The sequence below is a fragment of the Oenanthe melanoleuca genome, chromosome 1, assembly GCF_029582105.1.
Source record: "Oenanthe melanoleuca isolate GR-GAL-2019-014 chromosome 1, OMel1.0, whole genome shotgun sequence".
NCBI lineage: Eukaryota > Metazoa > Chordata > Aves > Passeriformes > Muscicapidae > Oenanthe > Oenanthe melanoleuca.
The window spans coordinates 41,894,983-41,921,318 of NC_079333.1; the positions used below are offsets into that span (position 1 = coordinate 41,894,983).

The following is a 26,336-nucleotide window of genomic DNA, read 5'->3' on the forward strand; positions in this document are numbered from 1 at the left end:
AGGACTATTTTTCATTGCTGGTGATTGGGGGAAAAAACAGGAAGAGTTTCTGCAGGTAGTAGCTCCAGACAGCACAACAATTGAGTAATAAGAATCTGGAGAATAATCTAAGGTCTTCTTTAACACTAAATTCTACTACAGGTTTTGCAGGGAAGATAAAGCAGATGATGTCACTTGTCTCCATGAAATATAGGTACATCACCAAAGGGAAGGGAGAAATCAAATCTCTGGTTCTGGACAGTGACACAACATTTTGAATGTTACTTGCTATCTGATGCAGTTTTGAAAATAGCATAGTTTGAATTTAATAGTTCTACAAATTAAATTTACAGTACAAAAAGGGTATATTTCTAGAATACAGCTAGAAGGCAAGAAGATTCTGGTATCAGATCTGTGTTGAAACAATACTGTATCTGTCAAGTCTTCATATCCTTATCTCTCTTCCTGAATGTAGCTGTTATTTCTGCTCTGCAAGGTCACACTGAATTCTCTGTCACCTTATTCATCACAAAACTGTCCTTCAAACTTCTTTCCTTCATATCACTTCTTCTTTTGGCTTCCTGTGTTTCGATTGAAGTTCATGGGTTTGCAGCATATTTGTTATGGGCTGTTGCAATCTAAAATAGTTTTATCATCTTGGAAATTCTTTTTAGCAATACAGTCTTGGAATGGACTCAACTTTCAGGTTTCAGGTTTCTATGTTTTTGTATGGAAGCAACATCATCTCTCTTTTCTGTTTTACAACATCATTTGTTTTTTATTTTATGTGTAAATTACATCTACCTGTTTCTGTGCAGGCTATATTTTTAAATCTAAAGAACTCAAATTTCCTGTTTACTCTTTAACTTTTAGAGGCATGTTATTTGATTCTCTGTTGTGTGAGTGAGAGTTTTTTAGAGGATTTATAATCTTACCCTGATCCCTGTGGTCTGTTTAATATGTAGGATTTGTTTATGGTTGCTCTGTACTTAAGTTGCTTCATACTTCTGATTATCTTGTTGCTTTATTCTCTATCTCTTGCAAAGTGTCCATGTCTCTGAGGCAAGATGATAGGAGCAGATGTAGCTATCAGAATGCAGTATATCATGATTAAAGGTATTGGCTAGTTTTCTGTTTTGTTCTTGATTTATTTTCCTTTTTGATTGCACATAAGTGGTTAGCTCATGTTTGAAAAATTATGCACAATAATTTGAGATCTTTAAGAGGTGATATAGGTAGTACAAAGTTCATTAGTGTGTGAATAGTGCTATATAGCCACTTTTCCTGCATTAATTTGTGTTTTCTGTTATTCAGTACATCATTCTGTTTTCAAGTTCAGTTTAACTGTGACTTTTCAGTAAATTTGTTGTTGACAGATTTTTCAAACCCAGTTATTCACCCTTGCTTCAAAATTTCTTGGGAATGCAACTGAAATTCTTGGCAGTTCCTGTTAACAACCCACTTTGTGAAAAGTGTCTTTCACTCATATAAATTAACACTTTATCAGTGTATAAGGGGGTCTGCCCTCTAATACTGCATTTTTTCATCCTATAATGTTTTTTCCTGGTCTTTCCAGCTGCTGCTGCTGCCTCTCTGATTTATTTCTCATCAAATGTAGTTACAACACCGTCTTTGTGCAAAAGCAAGTAATTTGAATTTTGAAGAGTAGTGCCAGGACTAATATTTCAGTTGCTGGAGTGATGGGTGTGGGTAGTGGACAGTGGAGCTGCAAGCCAGTGGGATGCAGATGCTGACTCCTTAGGGAAGCAGCTGCAAGAGGGTTACCTGGCTGTGCTAGGGAAAGCCAGGCTATGTGAAGCTTCTTAGCAGGAGTTTACTGAGCAAGACTGGAGGCAAGTGATCCTCCCTGGAGGCAGATAATCCCCAGGTGAAAGGCTGAAGATGAGCATCAACCTGCCAGGCAGGTTCAGCTCCTCACCTTGTACAATTTTCCACTATTTGGTACCTTTCTACTACAAACAAGCTGGTAGGACTTCATTTTGTTAGCAGTTCATTCCTCCCTCCAACTGTTCAGGTTTCCATACCTTTCCACAGGTGATTGGTGGATTTTTCTTATTTCTCTTACATTATGTTTAGGGAGTCTCAAATCACACAGTGGCAGTTGCTGGTGTTCTTTCAGGAGGCTCAGTCATAGGCTACTTATGCTGTCATTTGCTTGTGGCACCTACAAGGCTTTTTAGGCTGTGCTTAAGGGAAGTGTAACCTCGTCTACAGTCCTCTTAAGCTTGCAGTAACAACCCTGTGCTACCTTCAGTACAGCTAGATGACTCGTGGCTAAATTACACCAGTGTCTCTTCAATCGAACTAGTGATTTTTCCATGTGGCGTTGTATCAAAAACTTTACTGAATAAAAGTATTTTATGCATTTCTGTTCTTAAAACAATTTATTTGATAGCTAAAGAGTATGGGTTTGGCCTGGCACCTTTGGTCAACCCATGCTGACTCTTATCCTACTTTGTATTTTTATGTCTTTTGTTTCCGTTTCCACCAAATTTTGTTTCAGATCCTTTCATCCCACTGAGTCAGCTGGTGATAGTTGCTCTATTTTTCCTGGGCTCTGTTTGTGACTCTGCTGTATTGTTCTGAAAGCACATTCTGCTATTCTGTAATCCTATATTCTTCCTCCATAACAACTCCACTATTACTGTTTTTACTGTACTTGCAGTCATAGGAATCAGTTTGATTTCAGTCCTGTTAGCCGACCTGTATGATATTATTTTCTCACTTGGATCCCTGTTTCTGAGACTTGCAGGATTCCTGGTAAGTTGTCTTGTAATGGTTATTTATTCAAGAAACTCTAGTCCTACAGGCTCAGTTTTTCTTAGATTTATATTTCTAAGAATTTCACACTCAGTGGTAAACCATCTTCTCTAATGAAGCTGATCTGTCCTCCAGCTGCTTAATTTCTCAGCCAGCCCTTTTGGGGCTTGAATTTTTCATGCTCAGAGTATCCAAGACAGTAGGTGCTGGAGTTTGTGACACTAATAATCCACACGTGGGAAGTGTAGGTAGATCCTTGAGGGAATCATTCTTGGAGAGAATGAAATGCCATCTCCAAGGCCATATTTAACTCTGTGGGTAGTATTTGCAGTTCCCAAAAAACTGCCTTCCTAAAGTGCAAACTTACAGATTTTAATTCTGTTTTTATTTGGATCTTATTTCTTAGCATATTTCAACAGGAGTTTGCCTTGCATTTCCTTTGAGCTTTCTGTAGCATCTGGGGAACAGAAAATGAGATTTTTTTTCCAGGTCTGTTTAATATCAGACATTTTTGTCCATTAATAGCAAAGGATGGCAATAAAAAACCCCAAATAACAAGAAAAGACCATTCAGTAGGCAAATTATAATCTCTTAGCTCTTGTGATAAGCATTTCTCAGACTATGCAAATAAAACCATGGGAAACAACCACTGTAGTTGCTATAAACAAGCAAGCATCTTTATCATTGGTGGTACACAGACACAAACATTCAAATCTGCTTTTAACAGATCATGAATCTCTGTGTTGTAAATGAATGATGAAATTATTTTAACTTTCTGTTTATCTTTTCTGATGTGTCTCCTTATACTCTGTGTATTTCTGTCTCGATGTGCCTTTAATGTTTTGAGTGCCTCTTGCATTTGTTCATTTGTTTACCTGCAGCCTAGCTTTTTTCTTTTGTATAACATTCCTTTATATAAAATTGGAAAGTCTTTCAATAAAAACTGTGTTACACTTTAGCTCTGTCCTACTGTCTTGCTTTTGAAAAAAGAGGATTTTTTTCCTTTTATTTTTTTTCTTCTTGCCACATTTCCTGCCTATCGAAGTTGGTTTGGTATCTTCTGAGCTGCTCTACTGCTCTGTGGTGCTACATCTTAATTTTGTTTCCTTTCTAATTGGACTTTATTAAATTGATTTTATTTCCTTTTTATTTTTCATCTCTCCTATCACTCTGTATCTTTTCCCTATTTCACTGGGGTAAACTTCTGCTTAAAAGAATTGAAAAAGTCATGATACTGAGAAATAATAACACTATAAGTAGTATATATAGAAGTAACAAACAAGCAAATGCATGGAATGTTTTGGGGTAAATTGATTTTTAGAGAATGAAAAGAAATTTCAGAAGATGCTTGTTTAGATTAATGCTTTTTAGTTGTTTTTTTTTTTTCAGATGGCTTTTTTTTCTCAGAAGCTGCTGTTTGTCTGCTGTGCTTTTTATTTACTGTCTTATGTAACCTCCATTTGCTGAAATTTGCATTTCTTCCTCAATGAATATATTATTTTTCAGAAACAGTTTGGGTCAATGAAAAACTTATTAAGATTTCTATTTATTTAGGAAATACATCGCCAGAGGCTCCAGAAGAAACAATATCCTAGAATTTTTAAGCTTGGGTATATCTGAAGTATTTATTGCTTTAACAGAAATTTACAGAGAAGGGGAATAATAGGATATTAAATTTGCAGTCAGAATAAAAACAACTTTACAGATATAATTTGAAAGAAATCTAAGGTATTAAAGTAAATATCCCTGCTATCTTAGCTTTCATTAAATGATGTACAGGCAAAGACAGTAATGGATTTTTAAGCATTGACTGCCTCAGTCAGAGGTTAGCAGTTTGCATTTGAAGAAAAAGACTGATATAAAGGCTTAACGCTTGCAGTTTCCTTTTTAACTGCTTATTAAAACAACTGATCAAATGCTTTCTATGAGATCTGTTGCTTGCTTTCATCTGTCTTAGCCATGCATTTCACTAATGTAGACTGATATTTTAGCAGAGTGATTTAGTAAAGGCTCAGCAGTGAGGCAGTGTGTGATCTGGACATAAAGGTTCAGCATTTGATGTGTTTTCTTATATAGCACAGCATCCAGGACACAACTAATGAGGGCTTGTAAACAGTAAGAAGGTTGGGACACAAAGGAGATGTGCTGCTTTACAGAGGTGCTCACCCAGTGGCACAGTAAATGAGAATTTTCTCTGCAGACTGCAGCTACTGCCAGATAGCAGTGGAGAAGCTGTGGGCGATGAGCACTTACTCTAATTGCGACACTGACAACGAGGAAGCAACAGGATAAAAATAAACCCCTCATACTTCCCTGAGCCTTCCATTACTGTAGCACTGGAGATTTTTCTGTCTCATGAGCTAAGGGAATCTTCTGTCCACACATACTTTGGGCTGAGTCCAGTAGAATGTAGTGAAACATTTTGGCTCCAAAATACATTCAAGTTACTGGTTCCTGAGTTTTGTTCTGTGAACCAACACTAATCCCTGATGTTTATGGAAGGAGGAAAACTTAAGTGTCCTCGAAGGAAGTAAAGAGGCAAGATAATGAAGACAGTAGTCTATCTTGAATTCTTTAGATTAGTTGTTCCTCTTCTACAATGTAATGTAAAGAACTTGCATTTGAGGGTGAGGAAGCACTAAATACCTATTTCCTTTATCAATTAAGTTTAAAAAATAGAACACATGATTTGTGGATGTTAGTAATGTGCATTTTAAATGCTCCATGTGCAGTCCTGATTAAATGTGATCTATATTTTGTTTAGCATAGATTATAAAGTCTCTATTTAAAGGCTGGGACTTTTTTGTACTAGGCACTTAAGATGCTACATATATACTGTAGCAGAGCTGCTGGTTTAAGGTGAGAAAACAGGTGGGCACAAAAGACATATGGGGAAACACAAGGTGATGAAGACAATTCTGGGAGTTGTAATAAGCTGCAGTTGCTGTTTACTATCTGTCCAGCTACAGAGGAAAATTTTTTAATACTCGTTGCAGTGCACTATTTTTTGTTTTAAGAATGTAGCAGTGCATGTCCATGTATAGTTATATACCTGATCAGTGATGGTTGGTAAACATTCTTATTATTATAGTGACAGAGAATTTTTCCTCAGCTTTCATCTGCATTCAACACTGATTTGTGGATGCTTGGGATCTTACTGGAATTACAGTTGGTAAGAGGGTATCAGTGAATGTTGATCTCTAGTAATAATCAAGTAATATGTTTTTCCAATCTTGCAATGGAGTATTAGGAACATAAAGAAGAGCACTTTCCTCTTATATATGGTGTTCCCAAGTTTTACCTGAATTGGAGTCTTCATGTGAATTTGTTTTAAATCTATTCAGTGTTTACTTTTTCTTGCCTAAATCATCCTTTAAGCCCTGGTGGGCTAACTTAACTCAATTCACCTAAGGAATGTTTGATTTTGAATCTGAAAGATACAAAAATAGAAAGGAATCAAGATAGTTGTGTGGAAAAACTGCTGCTGGTAAATTCTGCTGTTAGCAATACAGCTGGTGTTGTAGTCCAGCAACACACCACCTTTTCATGGTAAGGATACACTAGCAGAGGGCATGTAAAGAGTATGAAGGTTTCTAGGGAATAGAGTGTTCAACAAGGAGTTGGTGCACTTTGAGGGAGTCCAAGTGAAAGTTAATAGAGCACATCTTGGAGGGTGGATAAGGCTAATACATAATTACAATTTTCTCTTGTGTAGGCCAGTCATCCAAGGCTACTCCTGTAGTGGAGAAGGAGGATAATGCTTTAGATTAAATATAAAGAAGAACATTTTTACAATGAATGCAGTAAAGCACTCAAATAGGTTTTTTGGAGACTTGGTAGATGCCTTCTTCCTGTAAACTTTCAAGGTCAGGCTGGTTGGAGCTCTGAGCAACCTGACGTAGTGGAAGGTTCCTGCTTATTTCAGGAAAATTCGACTAGATGACCTTTAAAGAACCTTCCAACTAAAACTATTTTGTGTTTCTAGGATTCAGTGATTAAAGGAGTTGAATCAAGGCCCCTGGTGTTTTACCTCCTGCTTAAAATCACCTCCTTGGTTTGCAGAGGTAGTAAGGAGAAAATAGTTTTCCTTTGCTTCCTTGGGTGCTTCTCTGCTCTTCCTGTTTGCTTTGTTTAAGAGTCTCTTGTATTTTGCACTTATTTAAGACAAGGGCTTAGGTCTGTAAAGTTGAGCTCAGCTCTCTGCATAATTACTGCATTGAATAACAATGTTTGCCCTGTTGATATTTGTACTGCATTACAAATTGTACCAGTAACTTCTAAATAAAAACAGCTCCTTTGCAGCTGAAAACTAACATGGAACAGTGACTGCTGGATTATATGGAGTGAATGGGCCAACCCAGTAATGAAGCAGTTTGCTGTATAGCTTCTGCTAAACTTCTGCTACAGAAAACATTTAGCCAAAAGGATTGGTGAATCAGTGTCCCCTTAGATGTGGAAGGGACATGATTGCAGTATTTTACAAGGTCTGATCTGAAATCTCCTGGTAATGTTTTGGACTAAACTGACCTTGTAATAAATAATCCAGATGGCAGAATTCATAACTATCATGTAGGGTCCACTGCTCACCCCTGTGGTTTTGTCTAGGCTTACATCAGTTAGAGTTGTTTATAGCTGGAGGTGCACTGTGACCTGAAGCTGGAACACAGTAATGTGGAAATAGTTTTGTGTTGCAGATCTTAAAATTCTAAGTAAGATTTCTTTTATGGCAAATTCACCTTTGGAAGACAAAGAATAATTTTGTTTTCTTCTATTTCTATTTTTTTAGAATTATAGTTGTTTTCCAGATAAGATTTTGAAAAAGTTTGAAAGTTCCATGTCTGATTCCCATTAAAATTGAGTTTATTTCTCAAACCACCCAAACAGCTGAAAAGCATACTATCCTTACAGAATTTTAACATTCTTGTGATGATTTTTGTAGATCACATACTAGAAAACAAAGTCATGGTGGCTCCTTTGAAAAAATGAGTGCTACAATTTTGCAAGTGAAGGACTTAATATCCCCAAATTTCAAAAAGATTTAATACAATGGGATCTGTCTGGACCACAGTCCTTGCAAGTGAGCAGTCCATGAAAATATGAAGAAGTAAAGTCTGGCTAAGCAAATGTTCATGGAAATGGAGTTTATTTGTGCTCTGGGAAGTGTGGTCACATTTTCAATTGGAATATTCAAAGGCAAGATGGTTTTTAATGGGAAACATCTCCCACCATTTTAATAATTATTTTTTCCCAGAAGGAAGAGGAATATTTGCCTCTTTTTTTCTTAAAAAAAAGCAGCTTACTGGGTGATTTTTTTAAAAAAATAAAAGTATGACATTTTTGTTGCATATATTCTATTTTAAGCCGTGAGAGTGGAAATTATCAGAAGACAGATTTTATTAAAGCAGTGTAAATAAATAAGCAGATGGCTTAGAATATTACTAATTTGTTTTGCCTGTAATAAATGTAGGTATAAAATTTATTGAGGAGAAATACTTGCTGCTGGGCTGGTTCTGTGTAATGGGTAGTTTTGATTACTAAACATTCCTGTTTTATTCTAGGTGAGATATTGATCTCTTTGCACTGATGGCCCATAGCTGACTCATTATTTTTCCCATAGCTCTACTAAATATTGAAACCTACTGATGTTCTAAACAGCAAAGTAGAGAAATAAGATAATAAATTATGGCAGTTATCTTCTGCAAGCTGCTAAACTCATAGAAAATGTGTTATGGTTATGTCCTTGGAAGAAAATGGCTGTTTCAATGTAGTGTGAACTTCTTATCAGGCTTCTTGTCTTCTCCTTGTTATTGTCCACTGAATACCCTCAGCAGCTTTTTTTCACTTATAGGCAAATCAGTCAAGTACCCTTAACTGTAAGGGAAGCTCCAAGTTAGACAAAGCAAAAGAGAGAGTTCCACACTAGACTGAAACAGAAGACATTTTATCCATATGGTCTCTCATATTCTGCCTGTGTTAGCCTAAACTTAGATATGCTTTTTTATGCTTTTTCCTCAGAGCAATTGAAAATGGTAGATAAAAAGAATCTTACCCACATTTCTGTAAATGGCTACAGGAATAAAATCTATTGAATGCTTGATAAAAAGTTACTGCAACATAAAAAGCTGTATTGTTCAAGCATGGAAGCAATGTAAAAAGTGCTTGTGAAAGCATTTCAGAAGTTTTTCCCCTACCAGAGTTATGAGTAATCAGTATCTTCTCTCTTTTGAGAAAAATCCAAGTAATCAAATGCAGCAATACAAAGGGATAACCTCTGTTTCTGTAGATTTAGTAATTTAGTAGGAAAAATTACATATATATATATATGAACTTTCATCATCTTGGAAATCAATCTATGCATATGAAATTCATATGAAAAAAAGCATAATCTCAAAATAATGTACTTTGTAGTTTTAAATTGGCCTGTGCAGAAGGTAGATTTGTGTGTTCTTCAAACTGGTCTGTCTGCAACAACTGTGTTCTATTACATTATCACTATTACAGAGTTTGAGAAAATACTTGCTCTGGAGAAAAGGCATCACAACTGCTCTGTTACATCTTTATTTGTTTCCATATTGGATGACTGTTTTGAATAGAAAAAGATCACTAGCAATGTGAAGTACGTGGTTATCTTCCCACTCAGGAGTGTTTCTTATGTAGAATCTTTTTTCTGCTGGAAGGTTTTAAGAGGATGTTTTTGTTTAATCTAGAATAAGATGTGTCAGTGTGAATGCACATGTTTAAAATCCAGTTTCCACATTGGCAGTTGATCTGCTATTCTTGGTTTTCTTGCTTTTCCTAACTGTTGCTGTGTTGTTGAAACTCTCTCCAGCTGCCTTGACATTCTGGGTAAGTGAAGTGGCATTTGGGTTTCTTCCAGCTGTGCTCACTGGGTGGCTCTTGGTACAAGGTGAAAACTTGCAGTTAAAATGGGAAATACTTCTCACCATCCTAGAAATCTTGACTTCTAGGCAAATTATTCTTAACTGAACAAATGTCATCTGCCACACATGACCCATACATTTTCTGAAACTGCTTCAGAAACTGTTTTTTTTTTGAAAGATGTTTCCCTTATTTCCTAAGCTAGCTATCTAAATTTATTTTTAATGGAGACATGTCAGCAACCACCCTCTATTTTTTTAAGTAGTGATGACAGATTTACAATTCTAAACATATTTTTTCCTCCTTTTCTCGCATCCATTTCAATTTACTTTTTCAAACTCGTGGTTTTTCACTACACCAGTTTGCTTGAAGTAGTGTGTGTGAAGTTGTTCCAGGTGAGCTTTTCCATCTTGCTGGAGTGAGAATGAGCATAGGGCAGACTGGGCTGGGGTTCCTGAATTCATTGCAGTGGCCCAGTTGTGCTAACATAAGCTGCTGTGTCCCTTCTGTATTGCTGGCTTCAGGCTGTTTTCTTTGGTGTGTGTGGTGGCTCCAGCTTACTTCTTCCCTTAAGACAATGTAGGAATTTGTGTGTGTGCCCAGGAGCTTAGCTAAGGCACAAATGGGATAATTCTTTGGTGGTACAGAAGTGAAGTCCTGCCAAGAGATAATCTTTCAACAGAGATTTCTTAATTTAGAGAAATTTCTCAGGAGACCATATTCTGTGAATTGCAAGGATGGGAGTTAAGCCTGAAAATGAGCAACTTGCAGCTTTTTTGTCAGCGCTCATAAAAACGCTTCAGGAATGGGAATGTGTTGTTTAGTTTGTATTACTTTAATTGGATTGGTCCAGCTCTTGACTTTGGTGCACAGTGTGTCCTGCAACAGATTTCACAACAATTCGCTGTGCTCTCAGTGGTAAGACTAAAGACATCTCTTTGGATGGCAGAAATACCTTCCATCTCCAGCTCTTGAACCTTTTCTTGTGCATGTTCTGGTGCCTAGAGCTTCAGTCATAATGCCATTCCTGTTCTCTTAGCTTGTGCTTTCATGCAGCTTTCCTGCAGTGCTGGCCTTGGTGTTACAATGTGGAAGAGATAGGGATGACTGATCAGTGCCACATGTCTTCCCTTTGGTGGATTCAGAGCATTTTTGGCTAAAATCAGTGATGCATTTCCATTGACTCTGGTTTGTGAAACTTCACTGTTAAATTTTTATGGATTTTCAGTAAGAACAAGAAATGTTCAGGTCTAAGCTATATATTTTGGTGAATAACTAACAAGGCATTTGTTAATGTGCTGTTCCTGTAGACTTATTTTTCTGTGTGTGCAGAATATAAAATCCACATTTATTCAAAACTAGTGCAGTTAAATTTAAGGGAGAAGAAGTGTGTAATGTTATGCAAAGTTAATTTATGATGATGAAATAAGTTTAACAAGTAGATTATGTTAATTTCTCACCATCTCTAAAGTCGTGCATTTCTCTAGAAATAAGTACTAATTTGATTTCAGCTTGAATTTTTTCCAAGGATCTTTAAAATATGGGTATTATGGCTCAGATAGGGTAACCAGAACATAAGTTTTCCTAAAAGCTGGTAGTGAAGTTGCACATGCAGCTCAGGAGGAGAGATTCAGTGTTAGAGTGTGCAATTAATTGACTGCCATAAACTTTAAGACATTGTGTATTATTAATGACAGATGTTTGTTCCACTTTCAGAACAACTGTCATGAATTAATTGATCTTCACTAGGACTGGGAAGCTAAGGGTGCACACAGAGCAGGAATCATGGGCCTGAATGAGAAGAATCAGTAGCACCCCAGTAATTTCTTTCAACACAGATCATTGTAGTCACTGTAGCAGTTCTAATCCTTGACCTCTCTTAACTCTCCTTGACCACTTTTTAACCTTTAGCTATTACTTTTTTGCATGGATTCTGTTAAATGTTCCACAGAAAGTTAAATTAGTTGTCCTGTTATATTGTCTTTGTCTAGAAAGTCAAGAGACACTTTTTTTTTCCCCTTCAAAAGTGCTTTTGGCTTTCTTGTGCTGTAAGGTATTTCTTATTCCAATTTTCATTTCATATTTGTAATCCATCATTCCTCTAAAACCCATTTTTCTGCTTTGCATCCTTTTGAGTTCAGTTGGAGGGCCAGTCATAGTCTGGAGTAGCCTGATTTCCTTGCTCTTCACTGTTTCTTGTAAGTATTGCTATTTCTCCTTCTAAATCATCTGTTACTTCCAGCAAAAAAGATTCATTAAAAAAAAAAGAAAATTATACAGCTGGTAGAAGATTCTGTGTTACTGGGGACTACCTGATCATTTAATGCCTGAACTGGGGGGAAAATGACTTATTTTTTTTCCTTCCTAATGAATGGACAATTTTCATATCCTGTTTGCTGGAAGCTCAGTTACCTTTGCTGTTCTAGTCTTAGTGCCAGCTTTCTGCCAGTTCTAAATCCTTGGAGCAGCAGCTTTTCTCTTTGGAGGAGAACCAGTGCTAGCAAAAGGAAGCTGTGTGGTTGTGTAAAAGAACTGCAGGACCAATTCTGGCAGCATTTTAAGTCTGTATTGAATACATGGAAAAAAGAAGTTAAAATACTCAAAACTTTTTTAAAGAAGAGAAATAATAGATGTGAAATATCTTTCCTGGTTATTATTGTGGTTTCTGCATCAGCCTTTAGTTGTGAAGAACTTCTGGCTTTTCAGATTATCCTTGACTGACATTTGGTTGGAGAAACCAGCTCCATTTTTCTCAGGTCTTTTGGCAGCAGTGAGCAGAGGCCTCTGAAGGGGAAGGGGAGGAGGATGTGCCATCTGGGTCAATCAAGAGGAAATAAAGCTCTCCTCAAGACAGTGGTGTTTATCACACTAATTACTGCTGAAAAATACACACTGGTCAAATGAGCAAAACCCAGTTAGGATTTTTTCTCAAAACATCTGCAGTGTTCGCTATTTGCAGTCACAGCCTGTGGAGAATATTTTGTGGGTGGCAATTAAATGGGCATAGGTTGTGGTTTTAGCTTGTGCAAAAGGAAGGAGAGAGGGAGTTGAGATAATATATTTCTCTTTGCCATGTAATGTTCTTGTTACCTTCTGATGACAGATCAGGAGAATGTAGCAAACAAAATGTTTTGAGAAGCTTCAGCCTTGGCTGCTGCTGTGCTCCTGGGGCCAGGCCTGTGGCTTTTTGGGGAGAAAGAAAGGTCATGCTCATCACACATAATAAAATATATTCAGCCTTAAAGAAAAACAGCAGGGAAGTTTTCTTCTCATCCCACCTTTTGATCTAAGTTTCTTCTGCAGAGTATTTTTAAGCCATAATTTTAACTATGTTTTGACATTTATTTAAGCCTTGGCTGCCTTAATGATTATGCAGAAAAGTAGTTTTTTTACTCTTTTTCCTTAGAATAACTGTGTCCTAACTCCTAGAAAATAGTCACATTAAACGTAACGATCTTTATTTAACTAAAAACATTAATAAGTTCATTAAATGTCAGCTAGGCATTGCCTTCTGGCTCTACCATCCAGTGAATACATTTCTCGAAATATTTCAATTTAACTGTCTTGCAGTAAGATAAGAAGCGTGGCCTTTGAGAGAAGGAGCAATTTTCAGCAACACTGAAAATTTATGAGGTCCAGAACATAGTGTGTACTCAGCACACCTCAGGACTTAAGGATTCTTTTCATCTTTTAGGGAAGGGCAGCCTTCCCTTTCCTTTCCTACTTGTCTATCCTCTCTCCCACTTTTGAGAGTGGGCCTTCCATGGGGAATATTAGTGGTGGATGAATAAGCAGAACCTTTCACCTGCTGAAAACTGAGAAAATATCTTGACATCATTGTTGGTGAAGATCCATACTGGAACAAATGTTGCAAAGAAGGTGCAGATTTTCTTTGCTCCTCAGCTGCATCTCACTGTGGTATGGGATTTGGGTTGAGTGTAATTTAGTTTGATTTAGGACTTTTTTTAGAAGTGACAGACAGGAGAGGCCTAGGTTTGAAGTAATTTGTAATTTGGGCCAATATCAAATACATGATCATGCTCTCCTAATTTCCCAAGTTGTGCTGGAAATAGCATCTTCATGACAGCCTTTTCTTGCTTGCAAAAATGGAAGCTCTGGAATAGGTAGGATAAATAGCAGTCAACAAAATAATGGGATTTGTTTGTTAATTGATGTTGCATCTACTTCTCTTGGCTGTAGAGTCCTGAAGAATTTGTTGAGTTTTGTGTGTTTCTGTTGGATTTTGTCAAAAGAAGATTCTGTTGCAAGGGTGCATACTTTGTAATGGCAGAGAGGAGTGGAATGAAGGCATTTTGTGCCTTGATCTGGCACTGCAGTTATTAGTGGGATTAATCATTATTGTCTACTTCTTTGATATTTACAGTTTGAGGCAGTCTGAGTTATTAGAATATCCTGACTTGTATGTGCTTCTTTGGAAATACATTCTTCTACCAACCCAGATGCAGAAACTTAATAAAAGCTGTGTTAATGTGTTTGGATTTGAATTACAGTATTCTGCAATGTCTTTGTCTTCATTTAGTCATGCATACTTGATTATAACTTAATTTAGTTTTTGCCTAGAAATATGTGAATAGTTCTGTGTTCTCTATTGCCCCTCACTTAAATAAGCTGCATGAGAAGTGATGGCCTTGTGTTGCTAAAGGGCTAATGCTTTAGAAAGGGATGTTGCTACTTATGCTTCCAGATAATTGAGGTTTTCAGCTTAATTCAATAGCTCTACTGAGATGTTCTGTGTTCTAGTGCATTAAATAGATGTATCTTTCAGAGTGAGATATTATCTAATTATTTTAACTTACAAATTTTTCAAGTAGTGGATTTTTTCATGTTAGACATATAATAAATTTAGGTTTTGTTTTTGTTTTTTTTTTTTTTTTTTTGTCCTGTGTTTCTTGTATAATAGTCTTATATTTAAAGATTTGGAAAATGAGCTGCAGTGGTTTTGCAGATGAATGACAAAAACTGTTTGTTGGCATATACAAGATAGGGTTGTGTTTACAATTACATAATTTATAGTCTGTGAATCAAATGTTTATTTTGCGGGCAAGGGGGGGGCTTGGTTTTTCACCAAAGCATTTCCTGTTCTGTGGAGGAGTTGGAAATATGTAATATAAAAATAAAAAGAAAAAAACAGAGGGAGAGGGTGAGATAGGGAAGAAAAAAAGCATGAAAAATTGATTGTGCAATGCTGCTCGTTCATGGTTCCTTCTGGTATTCTGGGATTTTATATCAGGGTAAAACATTAACATTCTATTATGCAGTATAGAACATGAAAGTGTGAAAGTTTTCTCATGAATGTAGGGATGAAAATGAACTTAAAAAAATGCATTTTCAGGATTTGGTTTAAATTTTGCAGCTGTTAAATGCTGCTGTAAGGATGCAAGAATTGTGTTTCAGGATTAGGAACTGTACCCAGGCATTTCTAAAGTACTTGTAAAGAAACAAGAGGAAATGGTTAAAGTAGAATTAAGCTTCTTAAAATGAGTGCAGAAGTATGAGAGTGTGTGGATTTTAAAAAAATCTTTTCTCTCATCTAAATTCATAGTTGGAAGTGCAGAGCTACTGATGGAATCCCCTATATCCTGAAAGAATAGTTTTTGTTGAAAATATTGTCTTTACCATTGTTTAAATAGTTATGAGTCTAAGTCATAATTGACAAAATAAGTTAAGTAAATTACTGTGAATGTTACAATATCAACACTTTTAAAAAAATGTTTTCTCCTTTTACCTACTTGTTAGAGAAACTTCATCCTCCATCTCTGTTTATCCTTTGCCAAAACTCCCATTTTTGAGTCTTGATACCAGCTGCTGGAATGAACTGGAGTCCTGTATCACAGGGAGCATGCATTCATTCCTAAGAGAAGTGTAACAATTCAGTGGGAAATTATTTTAGTTGTTTTCAGTGTTTTAGAAGTATTCTAGAGAAATGCTGCTATGTGGTGTCAGAAATGGGAGTAAGATTTATAACTGAAGAATTATTTAATAAAGATTTCTGTACTTAAGCTTGTCTCATGTCTGTGGTTAGAGATAAATACTGGACAGGGACCTATTTACTGATGCCTATTTCTCCTTTCCTTCTGTCATAGTCTATATACAAGTAAAAAACTATGTCCTAAATAAATACATTTTTAAAACAGAAGAAACTATAGCAGATTCCTGTCTAAACACCTGTCAACCTCATAATGTAAATAAATTGCAGAATAGTCTGGTTTTTTTAGCAAATGGCAAGGTTTTCTGATCCCACCTCCTGCATTTTATGTTGAACACTGAAATTTTAATCTTAAATTTAGTTATTTTCAACTCTCCTGGCTTAATTTAATCTATTTTTGAGAATAGTAGTATACTGTGTAATAAGAAATCTATTCTCACCAAACTCTTGCACCCAAACACAAAACTGTAATGAAACTCGGATTCAGATGTAATCCCTTGTGCTAACAGTAATCAAAATCATCGTGTGGTTTTGAGTGTGGTTGCCATAGTTTTGCTGTGGTTTATTTCATCCCTGTCTCTTTCTTTGATCTGAAAGGCAGTTTTAACTGGAACACAGGAGTGTGGTGAGCTGCTGGTCTTGTGGTCTTTGTCCATAGTGTGATGTGCTGGTTTTGGCTGGGATAGAGTTAATTTTCTTCATAATACTGAGTATGGGGCTATGGAAACTGTTGGTAACCCAGGGATGTTCTCAGTACTGCTGAGCAGGGCTTTCCCAAAGCCAAGGCTTTTCTGCTCCTCACCTCACCCCACCAGTGAGGAGGCTGAGGATGCACCAGGGGCTGGGAGGGGACACAGCCAGGACAACATTATTTCACTAGGTTTAGCAAGGAAATAATTAATAGATGTAGTAAGTAATTTAGTTGTCTAGAATTTCCCTTATCAAACTGTGATATTATGTAAAGAATTACCAACCAATACGTTCAGCTTCTTGCTTTTCCAGTATCTTGCTTGAAATCTTTCATGATACTAGTTGAAAAAAACCTAGATAATGCACACAAACACCCTGAAGAAAAAGCACTCCAAACCAACAAGACCCTCATCAATCCAGCCTTTTAATTTAAGTCACTGCTTGAAAAATTGAAGATCATGTTGATCTTCATACTTGGTCAATGTGCTGTAAGAGTTCATAGAGAAGCAAATAAAAAACATGTAAGGAGTGTTGGTTTTTTCTTTTGAGTATGTCTACCTATTTCCAGATTTTCACAACTGCTGTGGTAAAAGCTGACCTTAGTGGTATATACCAGTGCTATGCAGGGTTGTTTGGATAGTGTCTGTGAATTTAAGCTTCCCAATTTTTAACCTTTAATTAAATAGTAAAAACTTGGAATACTTCACCAAGGCAAAATTAGCCACACTTGTATTATATAAAAAGTAGAACAACAACATAGGCTAAGTAAGGAAGCTTGTTTTCCTAGGGAAGATTCTTTTGTGGAAGCAGCTTTGCCCTGCTGCTTCTCAGTGGCTTTGGCTTGTTCTGATGTTCACAACAGTGCAAAGTCAGCCATGAAATGAGGAAGGAGCTGTCATTTAGAGAAGTGGGCTGGAAATCAAAATAAAGACCACCTGGCTACCACAGATTATGAAGAAAAGCAGGATCCTTGTATCCTTTGTGGTCATGCCCTATCCTAAGATTTTTGCCTCTATACTCAATAGATACCAAATTGTATTTTCAAGAGGAAGCTTTTTGGTGTTCAGTATTATGTAGATGCTTGAAGTAAAATGGACAGGACTTCAGAGTCTGTTGTGCTTCTCTTGATGTTTTCTGCCTTATCTTTAGTAATTATGGAGTGAAGTTTGTAACTCACTGCTGCATCTGTGATATTTTAGATATTTTTCAGGAGAAGTGAAAACTTCTCTCCCCTCTAAATTCCTTTCTCCTCCATTGTAGGTAATCAAAGCCTTGTGGTCTTAATTTGGGAAGTAAGTTTATGGGGTTGGGAGGTAATGCTTTATGGTTAGGCTGCTTTAGATTAGTGACTGGAGAATAGTTAGTATTTTTCAAAGTTCTTGTGGTGCCTGCTGGATGAAAACCATCCCTGCCTTCTTTGTCTAAGGTTTGGTAGCTTCAGTTTGCAAGCCTTTGGTGAGGAATGACATCTGAGCAGTAGCTCAACAGAGGGACTGATGTACTTGGTGATACTGCACATGTGATAATACTTGCTCCTCTTGTGGGCAGTTTCTTGAAGAAGTACAAAACAAGTCTGTGAAATTGAGTCCCACATTGATTTTTGTTTCTCAGAGGCAGTTGCTTTTAAAATCTTGGTAAAGTAATGTAATAATGTTGAGAGAGACTGGAAAATACTTTCAGGTACAGCACCAATCTTCCTAGGAATTGTATGATACAAGCAGGAGGGAGAAGAAAAGCCCACAAACCCTCTAGAAATGAAGTTATGCATGTTTTAGCTTATGGGACTAGAGAATTGGTTCTAACTTTTTTTTTTCCAACTGATATTTTACCCTGGCACAATAATGTAGTCCTGTCTTTAGACAGCTTTTGTAGTGAGTATTCTGTGCTTGCTTTCAGAGATGTGTAGAGTTGAAATGAAAAAGAAAATTACAGTTAGAAATAAGGTAACTGTAAGTTGATGATGAGCAACGCTCCAAAGATCAAAGCACATGTGGTTTGTCTTGATTATGGTAATATACTGCTGTTTGATCCTGAGTTACTGAGGATTACATGCTATCTGTTGACTTTAAAATTGTTTTAATAAGAAAAAATATTACATATTACAAAAGCAAAATTTATTGACAGCTGTGTTTCTGTGCTGTCTCTTCAGAAAAAATATTATAATTGGAAAAATAGTAAATGTTATTTCTTAAACTTATCAGTATCTTAATTTAGAAAAATCTTATCTTAATTTTTGTTGATTCAGCTTAAGAATATCAGGTGTTTTAAGTCAAAAATCAAAAGCCCACTCCTTCTTGAGAAAAATAGAAAAGATCTTGCATATTAGCTTTATTGTTACTGATTCTATGTCAGAAATGTTTGAATTTTCTATGTTTCTAAGAGCTATTTTTTATTGTTGCTCAATAAATAATCCAGCAAGCCATCTGATATGTACAAAAGGAAAAAGAAATTTTGGCTTTAGATTAGTAACAGTAGAAAATCCTCCAAACCTGCAGCTGATCCTACGTTTTATGGATTTTTTATAAACTTGAGTGAATCTTAACTTACAATGTCTAAGTGCTATATATAGTCTTAAAGAGGCTAATTATTGCTCTGGTCTTGTTTGATCAGTTTAACTACTGCCACATCTTTATAGAAGAGGAGATTTGCAGGCCTGTTGTGTTGGGCATAGGGCAGAATGTACCTGCTGATGAGCAGCAGGTAGCCTCTTCTCATTGACAGAGAGGGATGTGTGCACCAGCTGGTGCTTAAACTGCTGTTAGCAACCTGAGTTCAAACGCAGAATTCCTTTGGTATCTTAACAGCAGCAGGTGAAAACCTGTGCCCAGAGCACCCATGCTGTTTTGTTTGGATCAGTGGCTTATCTGATGGAATAATTCAGCTTTAGGAAGGGATTTGCTGAGGTCAATAGTAGCTGAGCCAGACCTGCAGTGAGCCGTGTGGACAGCAGCTGTGCCCTCTCAGCACACTTTAAAGTCCCCAGGCCCTTGGCTTGCTCTGCACTAGGAACAGGGTCTGGTTGTCAGCAGAAACCCTCCATTCACTTCTGTCTGCTGATGTGATCGTATTCTGCCTGCAAAGCCTGTGACCCCAGATTCCAGCTGTTTACTGGGCAGGGACTCCTGCTACCTTTGTATTCTCTGAAGACCTTAAGGTTAACAGATGGAGGGGATCTTCTGGCAGCCTCCAGCAGTTGTGGAGCAGCTGCTGTGGTGAACTCTTTGTGAAGAAAAGAGATGAAGCCATAGAGAATATCAGCCTGCTGCTTGTCTGTGCTCAGGTATCTCCAAGTACAAAAATGAAAATGGGAAAGAGTAAGCAGAAGGGCTTGAAAACACAGAGATCCAGGGATTAGCACTGAAGATTAGGGAAGCCTGAGGTCTCATATCCAGTGGTGTTTCACTTCTAAAATGGATGAATCAGACTCCTGCTAGATGGGAAATTGATGTTTCAACATAGCTCAAATGTGAGGTCAAAGCAAGGACAGGCAATGGTATTAGAAATTTGGGTGGGGGTGGGGTCACAGGGTGTCATGGATCATGGAGGATAGTATGAGCTGAGATGAATTTGAACAACCCATCCTGCATCAAGACTTAAGCCACTTGGAGAAACATCTGGCACAAGTGTGTTCAATATAAAGCAGCAACCACTAAGGCAGGAAGTAGGGCAAGAGGCTCTTGTAATGTGGGGCATAGATCCACTGAAAGATGATGCTGGAGACACATGGAGGGAGAGGGTCAAGTGACAGAAGAGACACTTTAGGATTATGTAGGGACTCCAGAAAAACGTGAGAGAGATCCCCAGAAGGGTACCAAAGTGGCATGTATGGGACCCCAGGTAGCCCCAGGACTCTGTACACTCCATGGCTGATCTGCCTGACTCTTACCATGGACCATGTAGCCTCCCCCTTGGAACAGGGAAATTATGTCAGAAATCACTGCCCTAACACACCAAAGATCCCTTCTTCTACTGCTGAATATTGAAGTCATGTAGTTTGGAAAATTGTCTCTATGTCTGTGATGAAAATGTTTTGATATCTGAGCCCATCTGGTCTTAAACTATGAGTCAGTCAGAGCACTGTCTGTGAAGCTGAAGGAGCCTTGATAGCCATCAGCTTTGAAGTGTGCTCAGAAAGCTAAACTACCAGTGTAGTGGGTTGACTTAGACTGGATGCCTGGCACCCACCAAAGCCTCTATCATGCCCTTCTACAGCTGGACAGGGGGGAGAAAATAAGGACCAGGAGAGATTGCTCAACAAATATCACAGGCTTAAATTAGACATATTAATTGAGGTTATTGTTAACAAAACCAGAGCAGGATAATGAGTAGTAAAACCAGATCCTTTACACCAGAAGGTGTAAAAACACCTTCTCCACACTCCTCCTTCTCAGCTCTACCACCTCCTCCCCAGTGGCACAGGGAGACAGGGAATGGAGATTGTGGTCAGTTTATCACATGTTGTTCCTGTCACTGCTTAGGAAAAGGAGCCCTTCCCTTGTTCCAGTGTGGGGTCCCTCCAGTGGGAGGCGGTTCTCCATGAACTTGTCCAATGTGAATCCATCCCATGGGCAACAGTTCTCTGTGAAGTGCTGCTATGTGGGTCAGTCTTTCAAGGACAGGCTACTCCAGCCTGGGGCACATCCCACCAGGAAACCTGCTCCAGTGTGGGCTCCTCTCTCCATGGGTCTGCAGGTCCCTGTCAGGAGCCTGTTCCAGCACTGGCCTCCCATGGGGTCGCAGCCCTGCCAGGCATCCCCCTGCTCTGCTGTGGGTCTCCTCCATGGGCTGCAGGTGCATCTCTGCATCCCCAAGGTTCTCCAGGGGCTGCAGGGGCACAGCTGCCTCCCATGGGCTGCACCAGGGGCTGCAGGAATCTCAGCTCCAGTGCCTGGAGCACCTCCAGCCCCTCCTCTGCACTGACCCTGGGGTCTGCAGGGCTGCTCCTCTCACATATTCTCACTGTGCTCTTCCCTGGATGCAGTTACATCTGTGCCATAACTTTTTTTTCCTCTTCCTAAATGTGTTATCACAGAGATTTTACCATCATTTCTGATGGGCCCAGCCTTGGCCAGGCACATGTTCATCTTGGAGCCAGCTGGCATCGACCCTGCTGGACATGGATAAAGCTTCTGGCAGCTTCTCACAGAAGCCACCCCAGTAGCCCCCCCAGTACCAAAAGCTGGCCATGCAAACCCAATGCAGTATCCTAATAGAAACCACAGTTTAATTAGCTAGAGAGTGTGTAGTGTTTTATACTCATGCTTTTTTTCTGCAGGTTTTAAAAAATTTTGATCCCTTTGTGTAATGGTACACGAGCAATATTATTAGTCTGCCCAGATTCTCCCACTGATCTTACACTATGCTTTTTGAGTCTATAGTGAGGGAATTTAGCTTCCCATTTTTTTATTCTCTTCCTCTTGTTCCTTCTATTTGTTTGGAAATTTTGTACTCTCCCATTTTTTTCCCATGCAACTTGGCAGTATCAAACTCAGAGGAAGGAGGGGGGAGTAAGATACAACTGGAAATGTTGCCTATGTGTGCATGTAAAGACAACTCTTTGGATATTTGTGCTCCTTAGCTGGGAAAACCCTTTTTAAACCAAGAAATGTAAACAGCTTAAATTCACAGTTAAATATAATTTTGCAAACTACCTATTCAATCCTATTTCAATCTTACAGTAATTTTTTTATAGTAGCATATTATGTTGATATCAATAATATTGGTAGTGCAGAAATAAGGGACTGTTTAATAAAGAAAGAAAGCCAAAAGCAGCTGCTGAAAAAAAATGCTGTAGTGAATACCATGTACCTTGAAGTACATCTCTCTTTAAATTCTTTCTCTGAACAGCTTCTGTTGTTCTACTAAGTAGTCTGTATTTTGTGGTAAGGGTTTTATGCTAATGCAGATCTTGAAACAATTTGTGTTTGTAGGATAAGCAGCAGGAATGAGGGAATAGTGCAGTTTTCTGTGCAGTTGTAGATGTACCTAACCAGTGGTAGCTGCAAAAATAATTTGACAATACTGAGGACAAAAGCACTGCTACAGTTACTATTTTCTATAATAGATACGGTCATTACTTGATATCACAGCACACTAGCTGTCACAAGCCATTTTTTCTGTTAGGAGGACTATAATTTTTCTCTTTTATAGTTCATATTTCAGTGCATTAGTGTGCTGACCATAATGGCATTGACTTTCTGAGTTAATGTTTTTTGTGTCCTTTTATAGTGGATTTTGTATAGAACATGAAAACTGATTAAAATGACCAAAATAAACAATGGAAGTGAGAAAAAGTTCAGTTTTTCCTTTTTCTTTCTGGTTGCTTTGACTGCTTTCTGTTATTTATTAGAAGTTTAGACAGTTTAGTGATTGTTTTTCAGGCACTTTTTCCTGAGTAGTGGAGAGATTGCAGTCTTTGTGGGATGATGAATGGGTTATGGGCCTTCTCCTATGGAGTCTCTACATGTTCCTTCAGAATAATTTTTGCTATAAAATAGTTTTTGCAGTGTCAGTTCCTGCTGAAAATGTCCTCTGTGTGTTGTACCCTGGTAGATGTTGGAACACATTCAGCCTTTGTTCCCGAGAGGCGAGTTCTTGGAAGAAGGGCTCGGGGTGGTGAATCTCCACATTCTTTAGTTCCATGATGTTGCCACCAGATGAGTGTCTTATATAGGAAACATATAGGCTAGGATTTCACAAGTTCTGTGGATTCATTCATTAGTTGCTCTGGTATCTTCACTTTTTTCCACAACTTTCTTTTCTGATGCTAGTAACTTCTGCGATATTTAAATGATACTGAATTCTAGGTTTGGTAAACTCCTCCTGGATGTTCTGCAACACACAAAAGTTATGAAATAGGAGTTTTCTTGCATGGCATTCATTGTGGCATTCATTGACACACAGCTCAAACTGGTTTACTGTGGTGCCTGGGGACAATGTGATGACAAGTGAGATGAAATTGGTATCTGATCCATTGTAGTTAATGGCTTCAAGTCAGTTATACTGTATTTCTTGTCCAGTGAGGCTTGCTAGCAGCATAAGCTGGTGAATCTAGTGTCCTTGTCTCTAAGAGGTTAGTGAAATTTGAATGAGCCAGATGTCCTGGTGCTGGCAGGATTTAAATTATGCTACATTTTTATCTGACTAAATGAATTTCTGATGATACGACCTGCTTAAAATGCTTTTATGAAAAGGTTTGCTGGCTGATTTTTACTGGCAATTAGTCTTACTCATGTTCTAGGAATTAAATTTTAATACATCTAATTACTTTTAAGAAGGTTTGAAGTATATACTCCATGACTAGTAAAAAACTCATAAGAAAACTTACTTTCTTTTATGCAGACCACGACAAAATCAAAGATGAAGAAAAAAGTAACTAAGACCCAAGAAGCCAAAAAAATCTTGAAGAAGAAATTTAAAGTTAATACAAAAGTAGTTTTTACTGAAGAAGGAGAGGTAAGATCACTTAAAAGTAATTGTATTTTGGTGGGAATTGAAGTTGTAGTTTCTATGAAGTCAAACATGTACTTTATATCTGTATAAAAAAGACACACTTCTAAAAAATGTGTGGTATTTGTAATTGACTTACATTTTGCTAAAGAGTTCAGCTTCTATTTAGAATTCTGTTCCATTGGGAAAATGAGAAATGTTGAGCACTGACCTTTTCTCATCTTTTTATATGTAAGATACTTGTATGAGAGCTTTAAGTGGATGTACAGAACTGTATCTCTTTTCTGCCTATTATCTTCAATTTCAGGTGGAATCAAGAGCATGGGTTTTATTCTTACAGAAATGTAAAACAATTTTTCTGTAGCTGTTTGCCAAAGCTCCCCAAAGTCTTGAATTAATGTACTGGTTTTCTTCCCAGCATTCACTGTTTCTAGATTAAAAGTTTTGTTAGAAAAGCTAAGGAAGTACCAAATTTTGATTTACTGAGGCTGACATAGCAGTGCTTGGAAATTTGCCAGTTACTTGATTTGCTCTTTTAATAGAACAATGGAAAAATTTACTGACTTTACACTGAAAGGAACTATTGTGGATGCTAGTCCCTCTAGGGTTTCCCTGTGGAAATAACCTCACTAGCAAGTCCACATTCCATGAACTTTTCTGTCATTTGATTTCACAGCTTCACATGCTGTGCATGATGTTTTTCCTTTTCCAGCACTAAGATAAAAAGTAGGGCTTTTTTTTTTTTCCCCCTTTCTTTATAATAATTTCAGTAAGGCATAAACTGAAAGAGAGGTGACCTTTACAAGTATATAATTCACTTTTTTTTTTTTCTGACTCAGTAAAATAAAGCATTTTATATTGCAGGTGAAGGGAGTACAGCCATATACATAATTACTAACATTAGACAGAATGTAAAAGGTTTTAGAGGTTGCCCCATTGACTGAAAACTACAATGTCAGATATTTTTAGACATTTAGAAGCTGTTGTCTCAATTTACCTAAAACATTTACATATTAATTTTATTTATGCAATGAAGCAACAACGAGCAAGGATGGAGAGAAAAATAATCACAAAGATTGTACTTTGAAAAGCAATGCAATAGAAAAGGGGTGACATTTAAGGAAACTCAAAATTTGCTTCTGTGGATGTTGTTCTTGCTTTTTTCCCCCTGGACTTTGTAAAATAGTGCTTTGGAACTTTTCTATTCCACATGCTTCTCTTTGATGAAGTCCTCTAAAAATGTATCTTCATAGAAAATGCAACTTCACAAACTCAATTTTACAAAAGGATGTGGAAACAATGGGTTGGATTTATCTGTACCTGTTAAATAAACAGCCTGTGTGCTTTAGGGAGTCCCAAAGGTGTTTGGTTTTGCATTTGTACTGAAAGGCATTCTATATTTTCTACTTTCCTTTCAAGAGTTAGTGCTCTACCAATCCATGAGTAAGAATGATTTTGCAAGGACTTTCCCTTGAAGGTGTGTGCTCAGGCCACAAGGTGTAAGCTACTAGGTCATAAGATAGATAGGGATATTTTTTGTGAATGTCTAGTCTTTGTCTTGAATTTAGAGTTTCAGATATTTAAGGGAAGCTGGATGTGTTCAGTGTGTCATCCATCAAACATTTCATCAGCATGAATCATCAAACATTTCCAATACAGTCTTAGTATAATAACCAAAGAACCTTCCAAGTCTGTTCTCCTTGCATCCCTCAAACATGGACCTGCAGGGTTTTTTTGTGTACTCTGGAATAAAGGCTTGTCTAGTTTTGTCTTGGTTAATATGTTGGTATGTTGATTGTTTACATGAAAGGTACTGTTTAGATTTACTCTTACATTCTTTTCTGAGAGTTATTTCTTGAGGGAAAATAGTTTTTTTTTCTCCCCTGATAAGTAGCAGAATTAGAAATTACTTACTCTAATCAGGAAAGAGGACAAAATAAGAGAAGAGATTCAAGTGAATTCACTAAACCATAATGTGATGTAATGGAGACACGACTTTAAAACAGTAATTTTTAACTCAATATGATGTTAAATAAGGTTTGTTGTTTCCTTTGCACAGATGACATTTTTATCTAGTCTGGAAAAATAATGTATTGGAATATTTAGGGCACTGAAAGTGTGATCTGGAAAAAATGATTCTAACCATTCTTTTTTCTTGCTGGCATCTCTAATTCAGTTAGTGCAGCAGTGGCCACCTGTGCAAAAATCCAGTTTGGCACAAGCAGATGAGGAAGATGATGCCAGTGGTATCAACCTGGATAAAGCAAAAGAAATACTGCGTGAAGAAGACAAATTTGACAAAGAAGAATACAGGAAGAAAGTAAAGGAAAAACATAGGGTAAGTTGATTTCTACCTCAGTTACTGAAGGACAGAAATACTGTGCTGTGGATTGCTCAGTGAAGAAAAATTTAATACATTGTGAAATAAGTGTGTAGTACAAGTTCATTTAAATTCTTCAGTTTTCTTCAGGACTACACTGCTCACAGAAAAACTCTTTTAATGTAAGTAGCTGGATAGCACAAAGCCTTATTCAGCGTTAAGTGTTGGTAACAGTGGAGTTTTATTTACAACTTTAAAATTTAATAGGAGTATCTCTTTTTAAGCAATATT

At 37.4% G+C, this 26,336-nt stretch overlaps 1 protein-coding gene across 1 annotated transcript in view; it reads left to right on the forward strand.

Annotated features, from left to right (window-relative positions):
• The window catches only part of DDX10 (DEAD-box helicase 10), a 154,511-nt gene that overhangs the window by 69,849 nt on the left and 58,326 nt on the right, over positions 1 to 26,336 (forward strand). The window contains exons 14-15 of the mRNA XM_056492541.1: positions 23,618 to 23,731; positions 25,902 to 26,063. Coding sequence (XP_056348516.1) covers positions 23,618 to 23,731; positions 25,902 to 26,063 — 276 coding nt within the window. The remainder of the gene's footprint in view (positions 1 to 23,617; positions 23,732 to 25,901; positions 26,064 to 26,336) is intronic.